Source organism: Coregonus clupeaformis, chromosome 37, assembly GCF_020615455.1.
Source record: "Coregonus clupeaformis isolate EN_2021a chromosome 37, ASM2061545v1, whole genome shotgun sequence".
NCBI lineage: Eukaryota > Metazoa > Chordata > Actinopteri > Salmoniformes > Salmonidae > Coregonus > Coregonus clupeaformis.
Genome location: NC_059228.1, coordinates 34,189,932 through 34,216,220, shown reverse-complemented (window position 1 = coordinate 34,216,220; position 26,289 = coordinate 34,189,932). Strand labels below are relative to the sequence as shown.

The following is a 26,289-nucleotide window of genomic DNA, read 5'->3' as shown; positions in this document are numbered from 1 at the left end:
TCATTGGCAAACTTCAGACGGCCCTGTATATGTGCTTTCTTGAGCAGGGGGACCTTGCGGGCGCTGCAGGATTTCAGTCCTTCACGGCGTAGTGTGTTACCAATTGTTTTCTTGGTGACTATGGTCCCAGCTGCCTTGTGATCATTGACAAGATCCTCCCCGTGTAGTTCTGGGCTGATTCCTCACCGTTCTCATGATCATTGCAACTCCACGAGGTGAGATCTTGCATGGAGCCCCAGGCCGAGGGAGATTGACAGTTCTTTTGTGTTTCTTCCGTGATCAAGAAGGCGGTTCACCCAGGGCAAGGCTCAGCTATTGCACTCCGGCTGTGCTGACCCCTGCGAATTTCCCAAATGTGGAGATCTCGATTGCATAATTTCTGGTAGTGGGGGACTGCGTTCGTGCTCTCCCCTGATGTCTTGTTTAATGAGCAACTGTTGCTTGAGATTGTTGTGCATTAACTGACCTTGTGCTGCGCTTATAATTGAAATCAGTTGTGAAAGTGACTTTGTGGAATATTATTAAACTAAAAGTGGTTACCGTCAGCCGAAAAGGTTGGCACTGGAAAGACCTGCCCTCCACCGACGTGTACAAGTCATACGTACCTGGCAAGGGAGATACCGTGATCATGAAGGCGGTTCACCCAGGGTGAGGGTCAGCCATTGCACTCCGGCTGTGCTGACCCCTGCGATTTTCCCAAATGTGGAAATCTCGATTGCATAATTTCTGGTAGTGGGGGAAATCAGCTGTGAAATAGACTTGGTGGGCAAATGTTACACATAATCAAAAGGTGGAAGTATTTGTTTTAGCAAAGCATTGTTATCATTTTGTGGAAACTTCATTTTGTTAAACGCAACAAGGTCAAGCCTTTGTGCTCTGGCTGTGCTGACTCATGCGAAGTTCCAAAATGTGGAAATCTTGATTGCATAAGTTCTGAATGTGGGGGACTGCGTTCGCGCTCTCCCCTGATGTCTTGTTTTATGATAAACTGTTGCTTGAGGATGTTGTTTGTCAACTGACCTTGTGCCGCGCTTATGGATTTCTTCAAAATCAGTCGTGAAAGTGACTTTGTGGACAAATTTGACAAATAATCAAAAGATGGAAACATTTGTTTTAGCAAAGCATTGTTATCATTTTGTGGAAAAGTCATTTTGTGAAATGCAACAAGCTATATATGCCGCGCTGAAACTTCAATCAAGAGATAGTAGGGAATCTGCTCTGACCTCGCCACCCTGCCTTTTGAACTGGATTGACCATCTGCTTCTACCAGACTCTTATTATAGAAGTGTGAGCATCTATTGGGCACAACAGACGGTGTTGGCATAGATTGTTGACAATGCGTAAACTATATAAATACATTAGCACAATGAGCACTTGTCTCTCAAATACATTGTTACAGTTGTTGGTTTGCTAGCTAGATAATTTTAGCAATATTAGCATTGATATGAAATCCATCAAAACAAGACATGGTATCAGTAACAAGATTAAACTAGCTGAAATTAGTCATGATTCCCCACATCGCAGTTTCTTGTCATTGTTCCTAGCTTATCTATCCATCCAGAATCACAACACTGTTTCCGTGACATTGTCAGCTAACCCATCTATACTTCTCAGTTTACACACTGCCCCAACCCACCTTTCCCCAATACACTTGTAACATCATTTTTTATTCACTGTCTGGGTCTGTTGGAAATAAATTCAAAACATTTATAAAATGTTGACCCTCCTCTCCACAGGTTGGTAGGTAACACATTGTTATGTGTCGTGAAGCAGCCAGGTGGAGGTCAGGTGTGATGTCATAGCTAGGACACAAAAGTAATGGCTGGACTTGTGTCTTCAGGGAGCTCCTCTGGTAGTGAGGTCGCTGTTCGACTTTATACTGATTTCTTTAAGCTCCAATATCCTGTAGGGGCAGACATACACCCCCCCACACACACACACACAAACATAAGTATTCCAAGAAAGCAGAGTATGATTGTCACAGTAAAGTTATAACATTAAACTGATGAATCACAACTGGGTTTGGGTTATGGAAACAGTGATGAATTAATGCAGTCCATGAAGTAGAGCAGGAGCTTCTGCTCTCACCAGCTGATGTGGTGTGCTGAGAAATGAGGCTCCAGCCTGGAGCCCTCCTCTGCCACCAGAGACGTCTTCTGAAGATGGCCTCAAACTCTTTCTTCAGGACCGACATCGGCTGGAAGCCTTGGAATGAGCAGAGCACTTGCTGCAACACATGTATGTAAGATAAAGTTCCTAAATCACTGGCAAACTGTGTATGGGCAACTCTGGCCCTGAAGGGCAGGTTTTGTTCCAGACCAGCTTTAACATACCTGGTTCAAATAATTGTGGTTTAAATTGAAGACCATGCATGGGCTCAATTAATTCCATAGCGCTGAAGAGCCAAGCTACAGCACAACAGAAATTTAATGGCAATGTTCCCGCGTTCACGGAGACTGCATTCACTGTAAACGCTGCATATGTCGGCTCAATCGGAAATCATCTTTACATTTAAATCGCACTACAGTGCGGATCTTCAGCGCTACGGATTGAATCGAGCCCCATGATTAGTTGAATCAGGTGTCAGTGCTTGGTCTGTTAGGGCTCCCAAACCCCTTATTGGGACAAGTATTGCTGAGTGGCGTGGACCATCCTGTTTAAATAAAGATGAACTGAACTGACCCCTTAACCCACCAATAGGGGAATCTCCACTGGGTTGTTCTAACCCCTGACCCTACCGTCCATTGAGGGTTTCTCCAGCATGTCTACTGGGCTGCCCTGGATGAGGAACATACCCAGCATGTCCAGATAGTCCTGGGAAAACCAGACATCTTTCACAACATTGAAAAATCACATTAATGAAAAAATGGAACATCTCCTAAAAATACTTGAGAATATACATAGGTCAACAGATGTGACATTGTTATTATATGTGCTAAACAGGAGGTTGGTGGCATCTTAAGTGGTTCTCCCCTCAGCAGCCTCCTGTGATGTATTAGTACTTCCAGCTGCGGGATAGGTTCTGGCAGGTGCTCTATGTACTGGATAATAATCTCTGCCCCTGGATAAATAAAAGGGACATTAGACACAGGTCTATGGTAGTCACAGTGAGAAGAGCTGTGGACAGGTGTCTTTTATACAGGTAACAAACTGAGATTAGGAGCACTCCATTTAAGAGTGTGCTCCTAATCTCAGCTCGTTACCTGTATAAAAGACACCTGGGAGCCAGAAATCTTTCTGATTGAGAGAGGGTCAAATACTTATTTCCGTCATTAAAATGCAAATCAATTTATAACATTTTTGACATGCATTTTTCTGGATTTTGTTGTTGTTATTCTGTCTCTCACTGTTCAAATAAACCTACCATTAAAACTATAGACTGATCATGTCTTTGTCAGTGGGCAAACGTACAAAATCGTATATTATATTTTTGTTCAGTACATATATATAACGCCCATTTTCGATCCAGCAGCTTTCAGTCTCATTGTGAATCACCACAGAGAATGGACTTTAAAAAAATAAAAATAAAAAAAATACACAAATTGACAAAACCAAATCATTTTTTAAATTGGTTTATTAAATAGTAATCAAAGACAGACTGGATCTTCATTCAGGACTCAAAAGCAGTCATAATACAATACAGCTGGCTTATAAAGTTTGTCACAGTTTTACAGTGTTCAAAGTGACCCGTTTGAACTAGGAAGGGACTAGGTTTGACATCAAGGGAATAAGACATTTAAATAGTGTACTAAGATAGAATACAGCCCCAGTACCACAACAGTATTGATATCTTGCGTTATAAAAAAAGAACGAATGTGAATTCACGCTCTAGCAAAAGTCCTACTCATCCAACTGGCTTATTATCCTTTTCAATGCTGAAATATACAACAATGTGCATCTTTAGGTAAACACCTATATTCTGAATTTGTGAATCCTTTGATAAGAAGTGCATCTGGAGGAAAAAATAAAAATATTTTTGAAGTTCTTCTTACAATGAATACTTGTCTCTCTTTCAAGATACACTCACACCTGCAGTTGTTCCTTTATTTGGGTCATTAATGTGTTCTTTATCAAGAATAAAAACTGATGGTTCTGCATAATTCTGCTCCCTTTTTTGACAAAATAACTAACTGTACATCAGTTTTAGGTCAGTTGGCTGAGGCAGAGAGGAGATATGTTGCATTAGGAAATCCAGTGGGCACACGTCATCTCCTGTTCATGAGACTCCAGAAAGGAACCTTTCCCTGTTCCAGAATGGAACCGTATTGAGTCGTGTTCCGGTTCTGGTTCCGTTTCCGTTTCCGGCTAGGGAGGTGCGGTTGCTACTGGCGACCACCAGGGGGCAGGTTGAGGTTGGCCATGAGCTCGTGAACTGAGGCAAAGATAGTGCACTCACCTGAGGAGACAAAAACATCAATATAATACGAAGAAAAAAAACCCATCTAAACCAATGTTGTATTTCTAGCTTTTCTGTCAGAGTCCCAATCAAATATTTCAGTCTATCTTCTATTTCTGTGTGCAGAAAATCCCACTGACCCTGTCGTGCTGGGTGCAGCTCGCTGAACCTCTTGAGGATGTTGGAGACCATAAGTGCTGCTGCCCCAGAGGAGGAGTGTTGTCTGGGGATGTCAGCCTGCTGGGTCAGGCCTGTGGCCATGTCGTATACGATGGGAACAATGATGTTGACCGGCTCCTGGGGCAGCGTCAGCCTCTGGGTCAGCTGGAGCTGAAGGGGAGAATACAGGGAGAGTACAGGGTTAGTTATGTCACAACTTCAGTGCACTTCAATGGAATTGTAAGATAGGTTGTGACACCTACATTTTTAAAATTTTAGTCATTTAGCAAACGCTCTTATCCAGAGCGACTTACATGAGCAATTAGGGTTAAGTGCCTTGCTCAAAGGCACAGACAGATTTTTCACCTAGTCGGCTCGGGATTAGAACCAGCGACCTTTCGGTTACTGGCACAATGCTCTTAACCACTAAGCTACCTGCCGCCCCTACCTAACTGATATGCAGCTATGACAACTGACTAAACTACATTACAGGGGGAAGGATGAAAGCCAGCAAACAGAGACTGACTCCGACTAAGGGACAACAGGTGAGTGGACACTTTGGCCAATCAACTGCTTTAATTAATTAATAAAACTAGCAAGCAGGGGAAAACCAGTACTTACGAAGAAGAGCATTTTGGACTTGAGCACCACAGCGATGGTTCCTGGGGGTGCAATGGGAGGGCGCTGGGGGGATGGTCAGACAGAACTGGACATTCCACTTTAACTGGGTGGCCTGGTCAGGGAACTTGAGAGAGAGGACAGAAGTTAGAGAGCTACACAATCATTACACATATCTCTCTCTCTCTCTCTCTCTCTCACACACACACAGCCAGAGGAAAAGGACCTCACCAGTTCAAGCTTCATGATGCGGACACAGTCCCTGAGGATGTTGGTAGGGGCCCCCAGCAGCTTGGTGAAGGCATTCAGCGTGTTGTACTTGAATGGTGGGCCAGCCACCTGGAGAGAGGAGGAGGGAGGGGGGGAGGATAAAGGGACAGGGAGAGAAAAAGGACGTGGGGAGGAAAGAGAGTGAGTCATTTAACTTTTCAGGCAGAGCCTAACAGTACACAACACACACATACAGCTCTAGGAAAAATTAAGAGACCACTGCAAAAATTATCTGGTTTTACTATTTATTAGGTATGTGTTTGGGTGAAATTAACATTTTTGTTTTATTCTATAAACTACTGACAACATTTCTTCCAAATTCCAAATAAAAAATATTGTAATGACAACTGGTCAAAATAACAAAAAATATGCATTGTTGTCAGACCTCAAATAATGCAAAGAAAATAAGTTCATGTTCATTTTTAAACAACACAATACTAATGTTTTAACTCAGGAAGAGTTCAGAAATCAATATTTGGTGGAATAACCCTGATTTTCAATCACAGCTTTCATGCGTCTTGGCATGCTCTCCACCAGTCTTTCACAATGATGTTGGGTGACTTTATGCCACTCCTGGCGCAAAAGTTCAAGCAGCTCGGCTTTGTTTGATGGCTTGTGACCATCCATCTTCCTCTTGATCACATTCCAGAAGTTTTCAAATGGGGTTCAGGTCTGGAGATTGGGCTGGCCATGACAGGGTCTTGATCTGGTGGTCCTCCATCCACACCTTGAATGACCTGGCTGTGACTCGCATTGTCCTGCTGGAAAAACTAATCCTCAGAGTTGGGGAACAATGTCAGAGCAAAAGGAAGCAAGTGTCCTTCCAGGACAACCTTGTACGTGGCTTGATTCATGCGTCCTTCACAAAGACAAATCTGCCCGATTCCAGCCTTGCTGAAGCACCCCAGATCATCACCAATCCTCTACCAAATTTCACAGTGGGTGCGAGACACTGTGGCTTGTAGGCCTCTCCAGGTCTCCATCTAACCATTAGACGACCAGGTGTTGCGCAAAGCTGAAAATTGGACTCATCAGAGAAGATTACCTTACTCCAGTCCTCTACAGTCCAATCCTTATGGTCTTTTGCAAACCTCAGCCTGGCTCTTCTTTGCTTCTCATTGACGAAGGGCTTTTTCTAGCTTTGCACGACTCCAGCCCTGCTTCTAGGAGCCTGTTTCGAACCGTCCTCGCCGTGCACTTCACCCCAGCTGCCGTTTGCCATTCTTTTTTGTAGGTCACTCGATGTCATCCTACGGTTGTTGAGTGACATTCGAATGAGTTGGCGGTCATCCCGGTCAGTAGAGAGTCGTTTTCGCCCTCTGCCGGTCTGTAGCTTTGTTGTCCCCAATGTCTGCTGCTTGACCTTGTTCTTATGAACCGATGTCTTTGACATTTTAAGGATGGAAGCAACCTGACGCTCACTGTATCCCTCTGCCAGTAAAGCCAGAATTGAACCCTTCTTTTCCTCAATCAAAACTTTCCTTTTCAACTCTTTTGGCATGGTCAATAGTTATTTTTTGATTAATATTACTTTTGAGGTACTATTAGCACTGTTTTTGCCATCCTGCTGGTCCTATTGCAAGAGGATAGTGATGACCACAGCAGTGGTTTTTATACTTTTCCTCGTTAAATAACATTTGGTTCAGGCGATCACCTAATCAGTACCTAATTCAGTAGAATGAGGTGTGCCTGTGTTGGAATTCAACAGACACTGGAATGGAATGGCTGTCATACATGTAGATATGCTGATTTAAGAAACATTTGCAGTGGTCTCTTAATGTTTTCCAGAGCTGTATATTCCTGCACTTTATGAAGGTAGAGAGAGACCTCCAACCAATTAACAGGTTCAGCTTTCCCACAGCCTTTTCCAGCTTCAGATTCAAATGACCTGCTATGAGGTCAGTTCACCCAGCGTTACTCTTTATCAGAGTTCTTGGCTTTAGTTCCACGTTTTCCGTCAGAGACATAAAGTGCATTCGGAAAGTATTCAGACCCCTTGACTTTTCCACATTTTGTTACGCTACAGCCTTATTCTAAAATGGATTAAATTGTTTCCCCCCCCCTCAATCTACACACAAACCTCCATAATGACAAAGCAAAAACAGGTTTTTAGATTGATTTTTGCAAAAAACGGAAATATGACATTTACATAAGTATTCAGAGCCTTTACTCAGTACTTTGTTGAAGCGATTACAGCCTTGAGTCTTCTTGGGTATGACACTAGAAGCTTGGCACACCTGTATTTGGGGAGTTTCTCCCATTCTTCTAAAGCGCTGTCAGGTTGGATGGTTAGCGTCGCTGCACAGCTATTTTCAGGTCTCTTCAGAGATGTTAGATTGGGTTCAAGTCCGGGCTCTGGCTGGGACAATCAAGGACATTCAGAGACTTCTCCCGATGCCACTCCTGCATTGTCTTGGCTGTGTGCTTAGGGTCATTGTCCTGTTGGAAGGTGAACCTTCGCCCCAGTCTGAGGTCCTGAGCAGGTTTTCATCAAGGATCTCTCTGTACTTTGCTCCGTTCATCTTTCCTTTGATCCTGACTAGTCTCCCAGTCCCTACCGTTGAAAAACATCCCTACAGCATGATGCTGCCACCACCATGCTTCACCGTAGGGATGGTGCCAGGTTTCCTCCAGACGTGATGCTTGGCATTCAGGCCAAAGAGTTCAATCTTGGTTTCATCAGACCAGAGAATATCGTTTCTCATGGTCAGAGAGTCCTTTAGGTGCCTTTTGGCAAACTCCAACCGGGCTGTCATGTGCCTTTTACTGGGGAGTGGCTTCCGTCTGGCCACTCTACCATAAAGGCCTGATTGGTGGAGTGCTGCAGAGATGGTTGTCCTTCTGGAAGGTTGTCCCATCTCCACAGAGGAACTCTGGAGCGCTGTCAGAGTGACCATCGGGTTCTTGGTCACCTCCCTGACCAAGGCCCTTCTCCCCCGATTGTTCAGTTTGGCCGGGCGGCCAGCTCAAACATCTTCCATTTAAGAACGATGGAGGCCACTGGGTTCTTGGGGACCTTCAATGTTGCAGAAATTTTTGGTACCCTTCCCCAGATCTGTGCCGACACCATCCTGTCTCGGAGCTCTACGGACAATTCCTTCGACCTCATGGCTTGGTTTTTGCTCTGACATGCACTGTCAACTGTGGGACAAATCATGTCCAATCAATTCAATTTACCACAGATGGACTCCAATAAAGTTGTAGAAACATCTCAAGGATGATCAATGGAAACAGGATGCACCTGAGCTCAATTTCAAGTCTCATAGCCAAGGGTCTAAATACTTACGTAAATACGTTTTTATTTTTTTATTTTTTCGCTTTGTCATTATGGGGTATTGTGTGTAGATTAATCAGAAAAAAAAAAAAAGTAACATCCATTTTAGAATAAGGCTGTAACAAAATGTGGAAAAGAAAAGGTGTCTGAATACTTTCCGAATGCACTGTATGTATGTATGTATGTATGTACATATACAGTACCAGTCAAAAGTTTGGACACCTACTCATTCAAGGGTTTTTTATTTATTTTTACTATTTTCTACATTGTAGAATAATAGTGAAGACATCAAAACTATGAAATAACATATGGAATTATGTAGTAACCAATTTTGTTTTTAAACAAATCAAAATATATTTAACATTTTAGATTCTTCAAAGTAGCATAGATTCTTCAAGGGCATTTCTTAATGTTCTGCTTCAGATAGTGTTTCAGGTCGTCCTTCCAATGGCACATATTCGAAGTGGATGGCCCTTGATAATGTCTCTCACCTGAGCCACCACTGGGCGTATAGCTAAGATCCGTTTGGGTGCGACCGCAGCATGTGACACATCCCGTGGTTTTACTATCTGCTGGAAGTCAGCTGTATGGAAACTTGCAGGAAGGAGCACATTATAGTTTGAACTGTGACAAATGGAGTTAGACGGTTGAGCACTCGTGCTATCTTAATCTGTACAGACAAACCAATCGCCTTTTACACACTCTGTTCTGCCCCTTTTTTCCACACATCTGCTAAACTGCCACGAAGACAAAGATGTTGTACTTTCTATAAAAGCAGAGAGCCAACTCTGTTCGTTGGGCTCTTAACTCTGCAGCATTGAGTGATTGTTAACGGCTCCATTTTTGCAAATCTTATAATAAAGTTGTTGTTTTAAGAATCTACAGTCTCTCTTTAGAATTTCCACAACAATTTGGCGACGAGGATGGGATGGCTAACTCCGCCTGCTGATCGCTCCCGTGGAAACAGAGGTTAACCGTGCAGGGGGCTACAGTAGACGTGGCTCAGGGGAGCCCACACTCCGATTAAGCGGAGCAGAAAGGGACCCGCCTCAGACCCGGCAGGGAGCATCAGTGGACGTATACACCATCCCGAACAGACAGAGTTAAGGGTGAGAGTGATTTTCTTAAATGCAACCTCCAATTGGGGAAAGTAAACTTTTAGAAAATCCTGTTCTGGGAATAGGTCACGTGTGTTAGAGATACCAGCACAGGGTCCTGATGAAAGTGTTCCAGGACAAGGTCCTAAAGTAATATGCCATGCGTTACTATCGTGAGATGTAAATGCATGTGTCATGTCATTCCGAACTCGGATCCTAATATAGAAGTAAAAAAATATTCCTGCAGGTTAGAAAAACATTGTAAAAGACAGTTGGTTATGATTGGGAAACCAGCTATACATTTAAACCCTACACAGAAATGTGCATAGGAGGAACTACCATGTGGGTACAACATTTAAAATTACATAGAGTAATTAAAAAATATTTTGATGGAGAAGAAATTACTCTTTTTAAATTATAAGAAAGGAAGACGTTCCTAACCAAATACTGTTTGTTTTGTGTGTTTGTTTTTGTTTCCTGAGTATGTGTGTGTATTGACGAGAGATTTATATTATGGACGAACGATGGATCCTATCAGGCCCAACTGGCTGCACTGTGTGGGAATAGAAGAGGTAAACTATAGCAAAGCCAGAGGCCTCTGTAGCTCAATTGGTAGAGCATGGCGCTTGTAACGGCAGCATTTCCCGCTGACGGAAAATTCCAAACTAATAAAGAATTCAGAGATGCTATTGTGAGTTGGCACAATGACATAAAATACAAATCAGAATCTCAATACACCAGCGTTTTGATGTTAGCGTTCTATCAACAAGAAAAGCAAAACCGATAAAACCAAAACTACTTTATATACTTAGCATAACTGCACAAATCATACTATTTTTTACGTAAATTGAGTATGTAGTATGCTTATTGGTCATAGTATGGATAGTTAGTATGCCAAATGTTCCCGGATGTCGTACTACAGTCTGCAAAATTTGAAGTATACAAGCAGCGGACACTATTTCCGTGCTTTTAGGGCCCATAATGCAATTCTTCAGAAAATGGGCATGGCTTCACAACGTTTTCAGATTTGAAGAAAACGGCGGAAAATATCTATCCGAAGTCCAACGAGCGGATATAAATTCATTGCTTTAACTAATTATGACAAATGTTAAGAAAATGTTGAGCAATGTTATAAAGTAAAGACTTTTTCAAATAAGTTACGTTACACATTATGTTGCCTGACAATTTATTAGTTACGCTATCCTTATGAACCGCATAGCATATCATTACAGCAGTATGTACCGGTAATATATGTTAGCTAGCTACCTAACGTTAGTTGGCTACTAATACATCAAACTTGCCAGTATATTAACTATATGCTATCTAACGAGCAAACGTTTATTGACTTCATTTATTCACGTCATTCTTAGCTTAGCTAAATGGTATAGTCGTTGTGCGTTCGCAATGGACATTGTTAATTCAGGTGCGTTCGTAAATTCGCTCTGGCTATCTATTCCGATTTCAGAGCACTCTCGTCTGAATGTGCCAGAGCGCAGAATAACTGTTGAATTTACGAACACTCAACACCCGTTGAATATGGCCGGGGGCAGTAAACGTCAGCAAAAAAGCATAATTAAATTGTTGCCAGCAGCACAGTTACAGTCACCAACGCTCTGGATAACATGAAAACAGCCTAACCAGCTCTGCTAGGCGAGTAAAATGGTCAGAGTGAGGTGTTCTCTCATTTGTGTCTGGAAGTAGCTAGCAAGCTAGCCAGTTAGCTTGGGTGCTTGAATGCCGTTGTGAGGTCAGAACGCTCGGATCAATCCTACTCATCGGCCTGAGCGGGCAGTGTGCGCTCTGAACAGTCTGAATTTACGAAGTCGTAAGATGTCTAGCTAGTCATTTGTTATGCTAACAAGCTAGCAAGAGGTTGCATAGCAACAGCATCAACTTCCGGTAGACAAGCGAAGCTCAACTGAAAGGTTACCATTCATTTACAGTATACTAAAATGAATTGATAGTATGTAGTATATACACTCATTAAGTATGTAGTATACAGTATGTTAGTATGGGTATTCGAACACAGCTTGGGTATGTGAGTATGTTGATAGAATGTGTACTTATGCTTTGATGGCAGGTTTGAAACCTGTTATCGAAACGGATATTGCGGGGGTAGCGGAAAAATACCAAAGGGTAGAACGATAGATCCCTGTTTTAGGTGTGGGGCCGTTGGAAGTGTGAGTGTAGCGGGGCAAGGGAGCTCGAAATAGGCTACATTTACCCCAAGGTAAAAGTATTTACATTCAGCAGGGTAACAGGCAGAATCAAAAGCGATACGACTACTAACCATGTCTCTGACCATAGGACCAGTAACAATACCCAGATAATGTTACACGGCGATGGGTGTGGAACCAATTTTGGGGTTGGAAGAATCTATGCGAAATGCCAGGGGAATGGATTCTAAAAAGGTAACAAGTTAAAATTACCAGACCAAACACTGCTTGCAAGCTCAGAAAACCTTGTTTTTTTATTTATCTTGTGAGACACTTTATTCTGTCTTATTCTGAAATAGATTTATAGAATTGACGAAAGGGAGGAGGGGTCACAAGAGATTAGAGTGGAGTTAATATTGTGAGTAATTGTTTGTATAGTTTTGAAAAAGCAATTGTGTCAGGCAGCAGCATTGGGGTTGCCAAACCTAAAATTACCTTTTAAAATGTTTGTTCATAAACATGAAGGGCATTGGAGTGCGGTGGTTACGTAAAATCATGGGGGGAAAAGAGAGACCAGTCATATACGGGAGTAGATCGTTAGCCTCCATGTCTAAGTGTAGTATATTTACATTTTAGTCATTTAGCAGACGCTCTTATCCAGAGCGACTTACAGTTAGTGAGTGCATACATTTTTCATACTGTATAGACTACATAAAGGGTACATAAACATTGGGATGGATTAAAACAAACGATTAATGAATGGAGGGATGACAGTGGCCTCCCTGTGAACAGAAATGATCATGTTTTGTCTATAATTTAAAACTTTCTGTTCACCTGGTAAAGTAATGTTAGACGGAAAGACAGAGGGCTTTCTGAGTTGAAGGTAACAGATATGTAGACTAGTGAAGGTAACAAAGGAAACGGGAAGTTAATTGGAAAGTAAGAATTCAAATTTTAAATTGTTTGGACTAACAAAACGTTTATTTTCTCTCTCTTTGAAATGTTTCTCGAGGTTGTTGTCTTGGGAGAACAGTTAGTGAAATTCAGCAGTTTTATAAAGGTATCCGGATCCAGCCGTAGAGGGAGCTCCCAAATAAGTAAGTAAGCCATTTGTTTGTGTTTTTGCCCTATGTTTTACCACACACACACATACACAACTCACAGATTATGAATATTTGTTAGTGGTGTTAATACCGTGTTTTATTTATTGTGTGGTTGTAAACCAGGTAAGCAGAATGATGGAAATGTTTGAAATGGTTCCAGAAGTACAGGGAAAGAACAGGGAAAGAAAATACTTAATGGTGTTAAATGACCTTTGTCCTGACTTTCTGGTGAGGCCTGATCAACCTCACTAGAAATGATACAGACATTGGGTGAGATTTAATTATAATATGAAGAAGTGTATTGCTGTTGTTGTTTTGGTTGTTCTTGTCTTTGTTTTCGATACAAATCTCACCAGATGGGGTTTGCTGTATGGTCCTGATTTCTCCCTAAGGGTTAGCTCTCTAACTCCCTGACCCAGTAACTCAGCGGTGAGGTCGCCAGTATGATAAGGGAGTATAAGCAAATGTGCAAAATGGTTTCAACAAGTGTATTGATATGCTCTTTGACATTTGTCTTAGAAATGTTGGTATTTTCTTAAAGGACAGTGGTGGCTCAGGTGAGAGAAATTATCAAGGGCCATCCACTTTGAACATTGGGAGGACGATCTGAAACACTATCTGATGCAGAACATGAAGAAACGCCAGTAGAAGAGTGCCAGCTACTTTGAAGAATCTATAAGTTAAAATATATTTTGATTTGTTTAACACTTTTTTGGTTACTACGTGGTTCTCCAATATGTGTAATTACATCGTTTTGATGTCTTCACTATTATTCTACAATGTAGAAAATAGTAAAAAATAAAGAAAAACGCTTGAATGAGTAGGTGTGTCCAAACTTTTGACTGGTACTGTATATATGGATGATTTAAAAAGCCAGGCACGTTTAACAGTTAGGCTATGATTATAGAGCTAATTCAGTTGGTGTTGCCTCTCTCCTCAACTTTCTTAGACAATTAAGGCAAGGGCCGTTTCCTCGTCTCCTCACTCCGCTGTGATCAGACCTACCACCGTCATTTCATCAGCAAACTTTATGATGGTGTTAGTGTCTTGCACTGCCACGCAGTCGTGGGTGAACAGGGAGTATAGTCATTTAGACAGATTACCTTCGCGTTCTTGGGTACAGGGGCTATGGTGGTCTACTTGAAACATGTAGGTATAACAGACTGGGTCAGGGAGAGGTTGACCTGTTTAAAAGGTCTTACTCACATCGGCTATGGAGCGTGTGATCACACAGTCGTCCGGAACAGCTGGTGCTCTCGCATTGTTCAGTGTTAGCATAGAAGGCATTTAGCTCGTCTGGTAGGCTCGCGTCACTGGGCATCTTGTGGCTGGGTTTCTCTTTGTAATCTGTGATAGTTTGCAAGCCCTGCCACATCAGGCGAGTGTCAGAGCCGATGTAGTAGGATTCGATCTTAGTCCTGTATTGATGCTTTGCCTGTTTGATGGTTCATCAGAGGGCGTAGCGTGATTTCTTGTAAGGGTCCGGGTTAGTGTCCCGCTCCTTGAAAGCGGCAGCTCTAGCCTTTAGCTCGGTGAGGATGTTGCCTGTAATCGATGGCTTCTGGTTGGGATATATACATATGGTCACTGTAGGGACGACGTTGTCGATGCACTTATTAATGAAGCCGATGACTGATGTGGTAAACTCCTCAAAGCCATTGAATGAGTCCCGGAACATATTCCAGTCTTTGCTAACAAAACAGTCCTGTAGTTTAGCATCCACTTCATCAGACCACTTCTGTATTGAGCATGTCACTGGTACGTCCTGTTTGATTTTTGGCTTGTAAGCAGGAATCAGGAGGATAGAGTAATGGTCAGATTTGCCAAATGGAGGGCAAGGGAAGCTTTGTATGCATCTCTGTGTGTGGAGTAAAGGTGATCTAGAGCTTATTCGCCTCTAGTTGCAAAGGTGACATGCTAGTAAAAATTAGGTAAGATGGATTTCAGTTTTCCTGCATTAAAATCAATGGCCACTAGGAGCGCCGCCTCTAGATGACTATTTTCTTGTTTGCTTTTGGCCCTATACAGCTGGTTGAGTGCGGTCTTAGTGCCAGCATCGGTTTGTGGTGGTAAATAGACCACTACAAAAAATATAGATGAAAACTTGGTAAATAGTATGGTCTACAGCTTATCGAGACTTCCTTAATATATTAGAGATCGCCAACCAGCTGTTAACAAAAGAGACACACACCACCCCCCTTGAGCTTACTGCCGTTCTGTCCTGCCAATGCATAGAAAAACCAGCTAAATGTGTATTATGCCCACACATCGGCCTCTATATCACCGTCTCTTTCTCTTCAGAGTGTCTGGGATTAGGGACTTGTCCAGGGTTAGCAGTATGTCGTGCTCCACCGACTCGTTGTAGTAGAAATCTTAATCAAAATCAAGCTTAGTTATCGCTGTTCTGACGTCCAGAAGCTCTTTTCGATCACAGTAAACTACGTCCGAAACATTATGTACAAAAAAAGTTAAGATCAGCGGGGTACAAAAACACAAAATCTGCAGCGTTTACTGTGAATGCTCCACAAATGCGGGAACATTGTGATTAAAAGCTGCATTGTCGACAACCCACGATCAAAATTGAATCCCGGCATACAGTGAGGGGAAAAAAGTATTTGATCCCCTGCTGATTTTGTACGTTTGTCCATTGACAAAGACATGATCAGTCTATAATTTTGATGGTAGGTTTATTTGAACAGTGAGAGACAGAATAACAACAAAAATTGATTTGCATTTTAATGAGGGAAATAAGTATTTGACCCCTCTGCAAAACCTGACTTAGTACTTGGTGGAAAAACCCTTGCTGGCAATCACAGAGGTCAGACGTTTCTTGTAGTTGGCCACCAGGTTTGCACACATCTCAGGAGGGATTTTGTCCCACTCCTCTTTGCATATCTTCTCCAAGTCATTAAGGTTTCGAGCCTGACGTTTGGCAACTCGAACCTTCAGCTCCCTCCACAGATTTTCTATGGGATTAAGGTCTGGAGACTGGCTAGGCCACTCCAGGACTTTAATGTGCTTCTTCTTGAGCCACTCCTTTGTTGCCTTGGCCGTGTATTTTGGGTGATTGTCATGCTGGAATACCCATCCACGACCCATTTTCAATGCCCTGGCTGAGGGAAGGAGGTTCTCACCCAAGATTTGACGGTACATGGCCCCGTCCATCGTCCCTTTGATGCGGTGAAGTTGTCCTGTCCCCTTAGCAGAAAAACACCTCCAAAGCATAATGTTTCCACCTCCATGTTTGACGGTGGGGATGGTGTTCTTGGGGTCATTGGCAGCATTCCTCCTCCTCCAAACACGGCGAGATGAGTTGATGCCAAAGAGTTCGATTTTGGTTTCATCTGACCACAACACTTTCACCCAGTTCTCCTCTGAATCATTCAGATGTTCATTGGCAAACTTCAGACGGCCCTGTATATGTGCTTTCTTGAGCAGGGGGACCTTGCGGGCGCTGCAGGATTTCAGTCCTTCACGGCGTAGTGTGTTACCAATTGTTTTCTTGGTGACTATGGTCCCAGCTGCCTTGTGATCATTGACAAGATCCTCCCGTGTAGTTCTGGGCTAATTCCTCACCGTTCTCATGATCATTGCAACTCCACAAGGTGAGATCTTGCATGGAGCCCCAGGCCGAGGGAGATTGACAGTTCTTTTGTGTTTCTTCCATTTGCGAATAATCGCACTAACTGTTGTCACCAAGCTGCTTGGCGATGGTCTTGTAGCCCATTCCAGCCTTGTGTAGGTCTACAATCTTGACCCTGACATCCTTGGAGAGCTCTTTGGTCTTGGCCACGGCGGAGAGTTTGGAATCTGATTGATTGATTGCTTCTGTGGACAGGTGTCTTTTATACAGGTAACAAGCTGAGATTAGGAGCACTCCCTTTAAGAGTGTGCTCCTAATCTCAGCTCGTTACCTGTATAAAAAGACACCTGGGAGCCAGAAATCTTTCTGATTGAGAGGGGGTCAAATACTTATTTCCCTCATTAAAATGCAAATCAATTTACATTACAACATTTTTGACAGGCATTTTTCTGGATTTTTTTGTTGTTATTCTGTCTCTCACTGTTCAAATAAACCTGCCATTAAAATTATAGACTGATCATGTCTTTGTCAGTGGGCAAACGTACAAAATCAGCAGGGGATCAAATACTTTTTTCCCCTCACTGTAACCATGTCTTAAAGAGACAGAAAATGCTCCTTGCTTTTCTCTGATGCAGATATTTTCACAACATCAGTGAGAGGAGTCTACTACTTCAGATTTACTGCCATGGGTCATCTTACTCATATATACCTAAACCATAATGACCAGAGAATTATGGACAATGAGGAATACTTTCACCACCATGGCTATTTTAAGTATATGTCTAATGCATTGACTTTAGAGCTGGAAGAGATGTGGTCTACATGCGTCTCCCTTCAGGCAGGATGCTCTACGATACTTCTAGTAACCACGACACCTTCAGTGGCTTCCTGCTCTTCCCAATGTGAAGAGCACACCACCAATGCTGTAATGAACTCAGCGTAATGAACTCAATGCTGTCAACAGGCCCACACTGTTCTAACCAATAAATAAGCATAATAAAAAGCCACACGATTCTCTTTTGTTTCATTGACATTTTACCATTAAGTGATTGCAGTTCTAACAACAAATACTGATAAAGGTGGAGTTATTTAGCATACTGGTTAATGAGTGTGTAATAAAAAAATATATATACAGGTTTTATAGCATTTTTCAAGAACCCAAAGACGCTAGTCACTAGTCTAGTACAAGTCACTGGTCTTACCCGAGTCTCAAAGAACTTCTCCAGGACCTGTATCTCCTCCTGTGACCAGGGCCCAGTGTTCTCGGGGGTTACTTTGAGCTGCAGGGTCTGGTAGGTCTTTGGGTTAAGCGCCACGCGACACTTCAACACCTCCGTCTTGAACATGATCACACCCGGCTCGTTTGAGTTCACAATAGACAGCTGGAGAGAGGGAGGAGGGGAGGAGAGAGAGAAGGTTTATTATTGCCTACCGAGTGGCGCAGTGGTCTAAGGCACTGCATCGCAGTACTAGCTGTGCCAATAGAGATCCTGGTTCGAATCCAGGCTCTGTCGTAGCCGGCCGCGACCGGGAGACCCATGGGGCGGCGCACAATTGGCCCAGCGTCATCCAGGGTAGGGGAGGGAATGGCCGGCAGGGATGTAGCTCAGTTGATAGAGCATGGCGTTTGCAACGCCAGGGTTGTGGGTTCGATTCCCACAGGGGGCCAGTATGGAAAAAATTATAATTTTAAAAAATGTATGCACTCACTAACTGTAAGTCGCTCTGGATAAGAGCGTCTGCTAAATGACTAAAATGTAAATGTAAAAATGTATAGTAGAAGAAAAATAGAAAGATTGTTCCACATTAGCTATATAAAGTAACACATCTACATGGAGAGATATGTCATTTTTGAAAGATCACATTTTAATGGGGGAAGGAAACTAGCCTCTATCTACTAATGCTTGGGCTGAAGGTTCAAGAGATTGAAGGTTGGGGAAAAGCAGTGGGGATAAGGGACAGCCCTGCAGAGAGCTTCTACCAAGGAGTTAGACAGAGATTAAGTGATTAGACTAGGGCTGGGCGATATGGCCTAAAAACCATCTCTATTTAAAAAAAATGTTTACTCTAAATAAGCATTGTTGTACAATTAAAGGTAAAATACAATGCATTTAAAACAGTCAGCAATAATCTAATGAATTCAGGGCTTGTGAAGTTATATGTAGGCTAAATAAAAGTCTTCCACAACCATAAAACTCACTAATAATTTAATGATTTTATCAAAATAGTTTAACCTGATCTTCTTTTGCCATAATCACTGATCTGGCTTCCAAGTCTGTCTAGGAAATGCACTTTTTTGCTACAAATTTAACTAGAACCATGTATAATACACATTCACTAATAAATTACTAACTTCTTGTAGCAGGCATTAGGCTATAAAACATTTACACAGGTCTCATCAACAATCTTGCAAGCCGACGTGCTAGTGATTAGCCAGCTAATCTTTATATTTCAAGTTTAGCCAACTTGGATCTATTTGCTAGCTAACAAGGTTGAACAGTTGAATTGTTATGAACACACCCTTCTGTCTGCCTCCAACTGTTTGAAAAGCATGTTAGCCTGTCTACTTTGTTCAGATGTTGAGATCAAGTGGCCTACCTTATTTCTCAGAATGAGAACGAGTTGCCAATTCCTTATATAATTGTGTTCTATGCTTATTGCACATTTATAAAACACAGACTAGACAGCTATTATAACAGTCTTTGGCTAAAATGCTGCTAGCGGTACGTGGTACCCCAATGACAAACTGAGCATACATTTTTCAGAATCAATGTTCATTGATACTCTCGTTTTAGTAGTGTCTGCTCTGCACGCAATTTGAGTAGTTGAGAAATAAAAAGGGCATCATTAGACAAGTTAACTTCTCCTTAATTACAGTAAAATAATGTCTCAATGTGTTTTGGTGTCCATATGACCGATTCTGTTAGACCAAACCTCAAATGCAAATAGCGAGTTGAAACCTCTTGTCAGAGAGGAAGACGTGATCTTTCAACTTTGTTGGCTTGAGAGGCAGGGGGAGGGGCTTGGCGTGTGTGTAAACCATAGAGGAAGAGGCTTTTTAACAGCTTCTACTCCCAAGCCATAAGACTCCAGAACAGCTAATCATGGCTACCCAGACTATTTGCATTGCCCCCCCGACCCCACCCACTCCTTTACGCTGCTGCTACTCTGTTATTATCTATGCATAGTCACTTTAACTTTACCCACATGTAAATGACCTCAATTACCTCGACTAACCGGTGCCCCCGCACATTGACTCTGTACCGGTACCCCCTGTATATAGCCTCGCTACTGTTATTTTATTTTACTGCTGCTCTTTAATTTTTTACTTATCTATTTTTTACTAACACTTATTCTTTTCTTAAAACTGCATTGTTGGTTAAGGGCTTGTAAGTAAGGATTTCACTGTAAATTGGGCTTCATTTGACATTAAGAAATGGGATGAAGAAATGGGATGAGAGATAGATGGTTAAGCTGAGGAGAGATAGGGTATGAACAGATGTTTCAGGACAGAGTTAACACTCACGTTAGCCTCCAGCTGGATGAGATGGAGAGAGAGAGATGGAGGGATGAAATGGAGAGAGGGAAAGAAGATGTGAGAAGGACAGAAATACATTGAAAACAAAAGCCAGAGGGTGAGTGAGGAAGGGACAGAAGAGGAGCAAGAAAGACAGAGAGAGCGACACTGAGACACCAAACAAGAAAGACAGAGAGAGCGACACAGACACCAAACAAGAAAGACAGAGATGGACTAAACTCAGAGATGACTCGACCACAGATCACCACTCACGTTGGGCTCTAGCTGGATGATCCTCTGCAGGTGGCGTCTCATGATGACCGAGCCCAGGAAGCGCTCCAGCGGAGAGCAGAGGTAACTTCCTGCCAGGCCCGGAACCAGGCAGGGGGTGGGCGAGGGCAGCAGCAGCACGTGCAAGGCATTGTGGGTGAGGATGGTGGGGATGGAGGCAGCCCAGGAGCGCTGTGGTAGCTTACGGGGCGGGGGCATACTGCTGGGCATTGCCCCGGAACCTGTAGAGGGAGACACACAGACATGCCATTTCTATACAGATTTTTTAAAATATGTATTTTTTATACACATTCATGAAGATGTCTTAACATCTTCAATATTTGGAAAACAGATCTGATTTTCAATGGAGTGGATTGTTATTCAGAGAGCAGGGTTTGCGCTATACGGTAATAGCCGGCTTTTGTCCGATAAAAAAATTGAAAAGCCGATAAATAAAATTGCCGCCGGCCCATTGTCCGGGAGAAGAAGAACAAAATCCCATTTATGAAATAATGCTTTTTAGCTTCTTGAATGATGGAAATACCAGTTGATGTACTGTAAATACATTTGACTGGTCATGCTTATCGTCTATTGGTTAATTTGCATAATTTAGTGGAATTAAATTGGCGCGTGTAGGCTACAGTATATACGTTATGTATCTTATTTATCACACGCATAGAACATACAGATACAGAGCCTTTGAGTGGAAAGTCTGTCAGACAGCGGGAGAGCTGCTGCAGCAGCATCTTGAGGTGCTTTCAAGACAACTGGGAACTCTGAAAAATACGAGGTCAAATCATGACGTCAGTGATCTTCAGGACGGAAAGTCAGAGCTCTAGAAAGAGGTCAGAGTTCCCGAGTTGGAATTCCGAGTTGGATAACCGTTCAAAACTATTTTTCCCAGTCGGAGATAGTTCTTGTTCCCAGTTCCCAGTCGTCTTGAACGCACTGAAGTCGGACATTTCCGAGTTGTTCATCAGCGTGTCACACACCTCTTTTCAATGAGCTGGAGGCAGTATGCATTATGAAAACATATACTTAAATTGTTTGAAAGCTGAACATTTTAATACATAGCCTATTAGATCTCCATTTCTAACAGATATTTTAATTTCTGTCACATGAAACCGCTCGCATGTGCAGTTCCCTTTTGACAAGTGTTTTCCCGCTAATTGAATTATGGAACGAACATTCGTGCATAGCCTACGGCCTTGTGTGCATTGCTGCGCTTATAATGTGAAGAAATAATAGTTCTTGACCTGACGAAGATCCGTTACGGATCGAAACGTTATTAATAAAGAGGTGAATTGGGAGCTTTAACAGTGTGTGGGCCTTCTTGATCTTTACTAAGAAATAATAGTTTATCAACATTTTAAGCTAAACGTTCTGATCTTTTGCATCAGACTCATGTAGCCTAGGCCTACTGGTTGGATGGATTTAGGATCTATCGTCCCACAACAGTCCCAGAGTCTGTTTGGAAGAGGCTATTTCCATCTCGAAAAGCTGACTAATAGAATAGGTAGCCTAACATTTTCTACTATAATGGATTGACATAGGCTAGTGATTTTGTTGTTCGTTACTCGTCTGGTTGGCTGAGGAAAAGTAAATGTGGACAGTTATTCTAACATGTTCAAAGTGCACATAAGAATTCGGTAAGAAGGACAGCACATCGTTGCATCCTCGACTTGCATGTTCTGCTAATATGAATTATCATATTCTAAATGTGATTTGTCATTCTGAGCACAGTGTGTGGACGCCCTAATTAGGTTACGCACCCAATGCATATGGGTTCGGTAAATTTCTCAAATGGCCGGTAAATTAAAATGTTGCCGGTCAAATGTCCGGCGCCAACCCAGTCAGAGAGTCATGTATGGGGATGTAGAGAGTTTCTACAGTGTGTGTGTGTGGTACTCACTAGAGCCAGCGCGCGGGGAGTGTGAGGCGTCGGGGGTGGGTGAGTGGAGTGAGGGGTTTCCAGGGGACATGCCGTGGATGCGAGCCCCAGGAGAGGGCCCTGAGACTTGGGGAGAGCCTGGCCACTGGCCCCTCTGGCTGGGAGACACCCTAGCATAGGGGGAGCTGGGGTCCAGAGCACCTGGGAAACATACAGACAGACATTCTAAACCTTTGTCTTTTTAACACACACACACACACACACACACACACACACACACACAATCATCTTCATCATCATCAATATAGTGTCCACTGATATTGTCATTGTCATCATCCTCCTCCTCAACATCACAGTCAAAAATAATCTTCTTAATACAAGTGGCCAGTTACATTGTCATGAACCCATTAGTGTACTCAGACAAACAGTCAGACATTAACCAAGACGCACTAAAACACACATAAACACACTGTCACGCTCTCAAACACTCACAAAGTGAAACACTTTCTCTCTCCCATTTACTCCCCAATTAAATCTCTCCACAGTTAAACCAAAGCTGGTCGGGCCCATAGCTATGCCCAGAGAGGAGGGAGACGGGGTCGGCCCAAAGGGAGAGGGGGCCCTCTACGCATGGATGGTCCCTGCGAGCACACACACACACACAGACCAAAAAGACTTGTCAGACACGGGCCAATAGGATCAGCTCACACACTCACATACATCCATTCATACACACACTCCTACACAGACACAGACACACACACACACACAAGCTAAAGTTGGGCAGCAGACGCAGGCTCTAGGGCTGAGATGGGTGAGCAGGACTGGATAATGCTTCCTCCCTTCTGGTCTCAACTCTCTCACACTCAGTTTGCCATTCAGCATGTGCATGACCGCACCGGAAGGGTGAACACACACACACACGGAGTGACATCACTTAGCGGGTGGATGATAGGTGAGGAGAGGACCAGAGAGCATTTGGTCTTTTTCTTCTGCTCTGTCGAGGGACGCCAAGCACACATGGCACAAAAAGGGCACACGCCAGCACACCCACACCACTCCCAATCACCTGGGGACTGTGTAGGCACGTTGGGATGGTAAGAGGTGGGAGGGGAGGTGAGGGGAGGGTACACCCCCCCAGGACCCCCTCTCATTGGCTGTTGCTGCTGCTGGGCCTGTAATTGGTTCATAAAGGTGTCCATCATGTCGCCTCCCACCGGCGAGGGCGGGTTGTCGTCTTCATTGACGGAGCGTCGCCGAGCGTCCTGGTTACTGTCAACAAACATGTTGAGGAACGTCTGGGGGGGGGGGCACATAAAGAAAAGAAAAGAGAGAGACAGACAGAGAGATAAAGGGATAATTGAACCCAACATCAGATACTTTCATTCAACTGAAACTAGACACTTTCAAATTCCTGAAACAAATTATCCCCACACCCCGAGCCCTCTCCTCTCCCTCGTACCTTGAGCCCCGGGGCGGGGTAGAAGCCTTCCACGATCTTGGTGTTGTCGAAGAGGCTGTAGGCTCCATCTCGTATGGCCACCACCCCACGGCTGCGGCAGTAGATGTCGATGCAGTACATGTTGCGGAAGGCCAGGCGGATGTGTGTGGGTGACTGGGGCAGGATGGAGAAACACTGGTAGGCCGTGTTGGTGCGCTGGGTCAGCCCCAGCATGGGCACCGTGGGCAGCTTGTTGATGGCATTCAGAGGGGCCTGGGTGTCTGACAGCACCTGGTGAGGAGGGAGGAGAAAAGAGAAGTTAGAAAATGAATGGAAAAGTAATGGAATGGAATTCAGGCTCCTTTGGTGGAGGTTGTGTTAGTACCAGTGCATGTGGCCCCTGTATAGTTAGGTTGTGTGTGTGTGTGTGTGTGTGTGTGTGTGTGTGTGTGTGCGCAGTACCTGTAGTAGCTGGACCACAGTAGGGGTCTTGTTGAACATCTCCTGTAGTTGATGCAGTATAATGTTGTGACAGTTACTACAGCCCGAGTTAGGGCCTACTGTCCCTAAAGAGAGATGGAACCTCTGGCTGCTACTGTTCCACTGGATGGTCACCTATAGGAGAGACAGAGGAGAGAGGGAGAGGGAGAGAGAGAGAAGGGTAGGGGGAGATGGAGGGAATGAGAGAGAGGGAGAGGGGGGTAGAGAGAGAGAGAGGGAGAGAGGGGTGGGGGGGAATGAGAGACAGGGGGGTAGAGAGAGGGAGGTAGAGAGAGAGAGAGAGCACGCAAGCGTCTCAATCAATCACATATATTCATATAGTACTTTTTACAAACAGCATGCAAACGACGGAACATACAAGGCACTAGGGATGTGGCACAAATGTAAAAATTGTCTTAAACGTTTAAACAGCAAAAAAATAAATAAAACGTTTTTCTTTTTCAATAAGAACCTTTCATAAAATTCCACAGGAAATCCTATTGGGTATGACGGCTAGTGGGCAATTCAGTTCTCTCTAGCGTAGTCATCTGGAATCTGTTTGAGGCTGCCCGAACGGAAGACAACCGTAAATTCACGTTGGCTCTAGTGTTCCTTCCATTTGTTATGTGCATTAGCAATTCACAACAAAACAATGAACCTAGCTAGGTGATCACAGTTCTTCTCCTTACATTGCCTTTCACCTCCGTTACAGGTCTCTCATTCAATTTCGATCCGACCCCTCCCTCTACACACACGCATACTGCGCACCCAAGCTCCCATTAGGCCTACAGAAATAACTGCCTATAAAAACATATCTAACTGATGGGATACACAACCAAAACTGTAGACAAGCTACACTCCTTGCCAAATCATAACAGCTTTATCACAAATTCAAAATAGGCTGGTTGATTAAAGTAGGGAAATATGTGTTCCAATCACAAGCCGCGGTTGAGGAATAATAGATGAGTCTTAAGCTTTTTTGCGAACTGCTCTAATGTGCCATTTAGAATACTGTAGGTTACAACCCCCCATAAACCTACAGTTGAAGTCGGAAGTTTACATACACCTTAGCCAAATACATTTAAACTCAGTTTTTCACAATTCCTGACATTTAATCCTAGTAAAAATTCCCTGTCATAGGTCAGTTAGGATCATCACTTTATTTTAAGAATGTGAAATGTCCGAATAATAGTAGAGAGAATAATTTCTTTCAGCTTTTATTTATTTCATCACATTCCCAGTGGGTCAGACGTTTACATACACTCAATTAGTATTTGGTAGCATTGCCTTAAAATGTTTTTAACTTGGGTCAAACGTTTCGGGTAGCCTTCCACAGGCTTCCCACAATAAGTTGGGTGAATTTTGGCCCATTCCTCCTGACAGAGCTGGTGTAACTGAGTCAGGTTTGTAGGCCTCCTTGCTCGCACACGCTTTTTCAGTTCTGCCCACATATTTTCTATAGGATTGAGGTCAGGGCTTTGTGATGGCCACTCCAATACCTTGACTTTGTTGTCCTTAAGCCATTTTGCCACAACTTTGGAAGTATGCTTGGGGTTATTGTCCATTTGGAAGACCCATTTGCGACTAAGCTTTAACTTCCTGACTGATGTCTTGAGATGTTGCTTCAATATATCCACATAATTTTTCTTCCTCATGATGCCATCTATTTTGTGAAGTGCAACTGTCCCTCCTGCAGCAAAGCACCCCCACAGCATGATGCTGCCACCCCCGTGCTTCACGGTTGAGATGGTGTTCTTCGGCTTGCAAGCTACCCCCTTTTTCCTCCAAACATAACAATGGTTATTATGGCCAAACAGTTCTATTTTTGTTTCATCAGACCAGAGGACATTTCTCCAAAAAGTACCATCTTTGTCCCCATGTGCAGTTGCAAACCGTAGTCTGGCTTTCTTTATGCCGGTTTTGGAGCAGTGGCTTCTTCCTTGCTGAGCGGCATTTCAGGTTATGTCGATATAGGACTCGTTTTACTGTGGATATAGATACTTTTGTACCTGTTTCCTCCAGCATCTTCACAAG

The 26,289-nt window shown here is 43.3% G+C and overlaps 1 protein-coding gene, 2 non-coding genes and 1 pseudogene across 3 annotated transcripts in view; 3 read left to right on the top strand and 1 right to left on the bottom strand.

Moving 5' to 3' along the window:
• The first annotated feature begins 253 nt into the window (after positions 1 to 253).
• On the top strand, positions 254 to 414 carry LOC121537173. Its single transcript, XR_005995028.1, has one exon. It is a non-coding gene; the product is annotated as a U1 spliceosomal RNA (small nuclear RNA).
• Positions 415 to 597: 183 nt separating this feature from the next.
• Positions 598 to 762, top strand: LOC121537172. Its single transcript, XR_005995027.1, has one exon. It is a non-coding gene; the product is annotated as a U1 spliceosomal RNA (small nuclear RNA).
• A 59-nt stretch (positions 763 to 821) lies between these two features.
• Positions 822 to 968, top strand: LOC121537176 (annotated as a pseudogene).
• Positions 969 to 3,556: 2,588 nt separating this feature from the next.
• LOC121536577 (mediator of RNA polymerase II transcription subunit 14-like) overlaps positions 3,557 to 26,289 on the bottom strand; it is a 35,458-nt gene continuing 12,725 nt past the window's right edge. The window contains 11 exon segments of the mRNA XM_041843958.2: positions 3,557 to 4,396; positions 4,537 to 4,726; positions 5,177 to 5,237; positions 5,239 to 5,300; positions 5,405 to 5,512; positions 17,859 to 18,038; positions 20,447 to 20,685; positions 22,356 to 22,535; positions 23,404 to 23,632; positions 23,797 to 24,066; positions 24,238 to 24,390. Of these exon segments, the coding sequence (XP_041699892.2) occupies positions 4,323 to 4,396; positions 4,537 to 4,726; positions 5,177 to 5,237; positions 5,239 to 5,300; positions 5,405 to 5,512; positions 17,859 to 18,038; positions 20,447 to 20,685; positions 22,356 to 22,535; positions 23,404 to 23,632; positions 23,797 to 24,066; positions 24,238 to 24,390 (1,746 nt within the window). The 3' untranslated portion in view covers positions 3,557 to 4,322.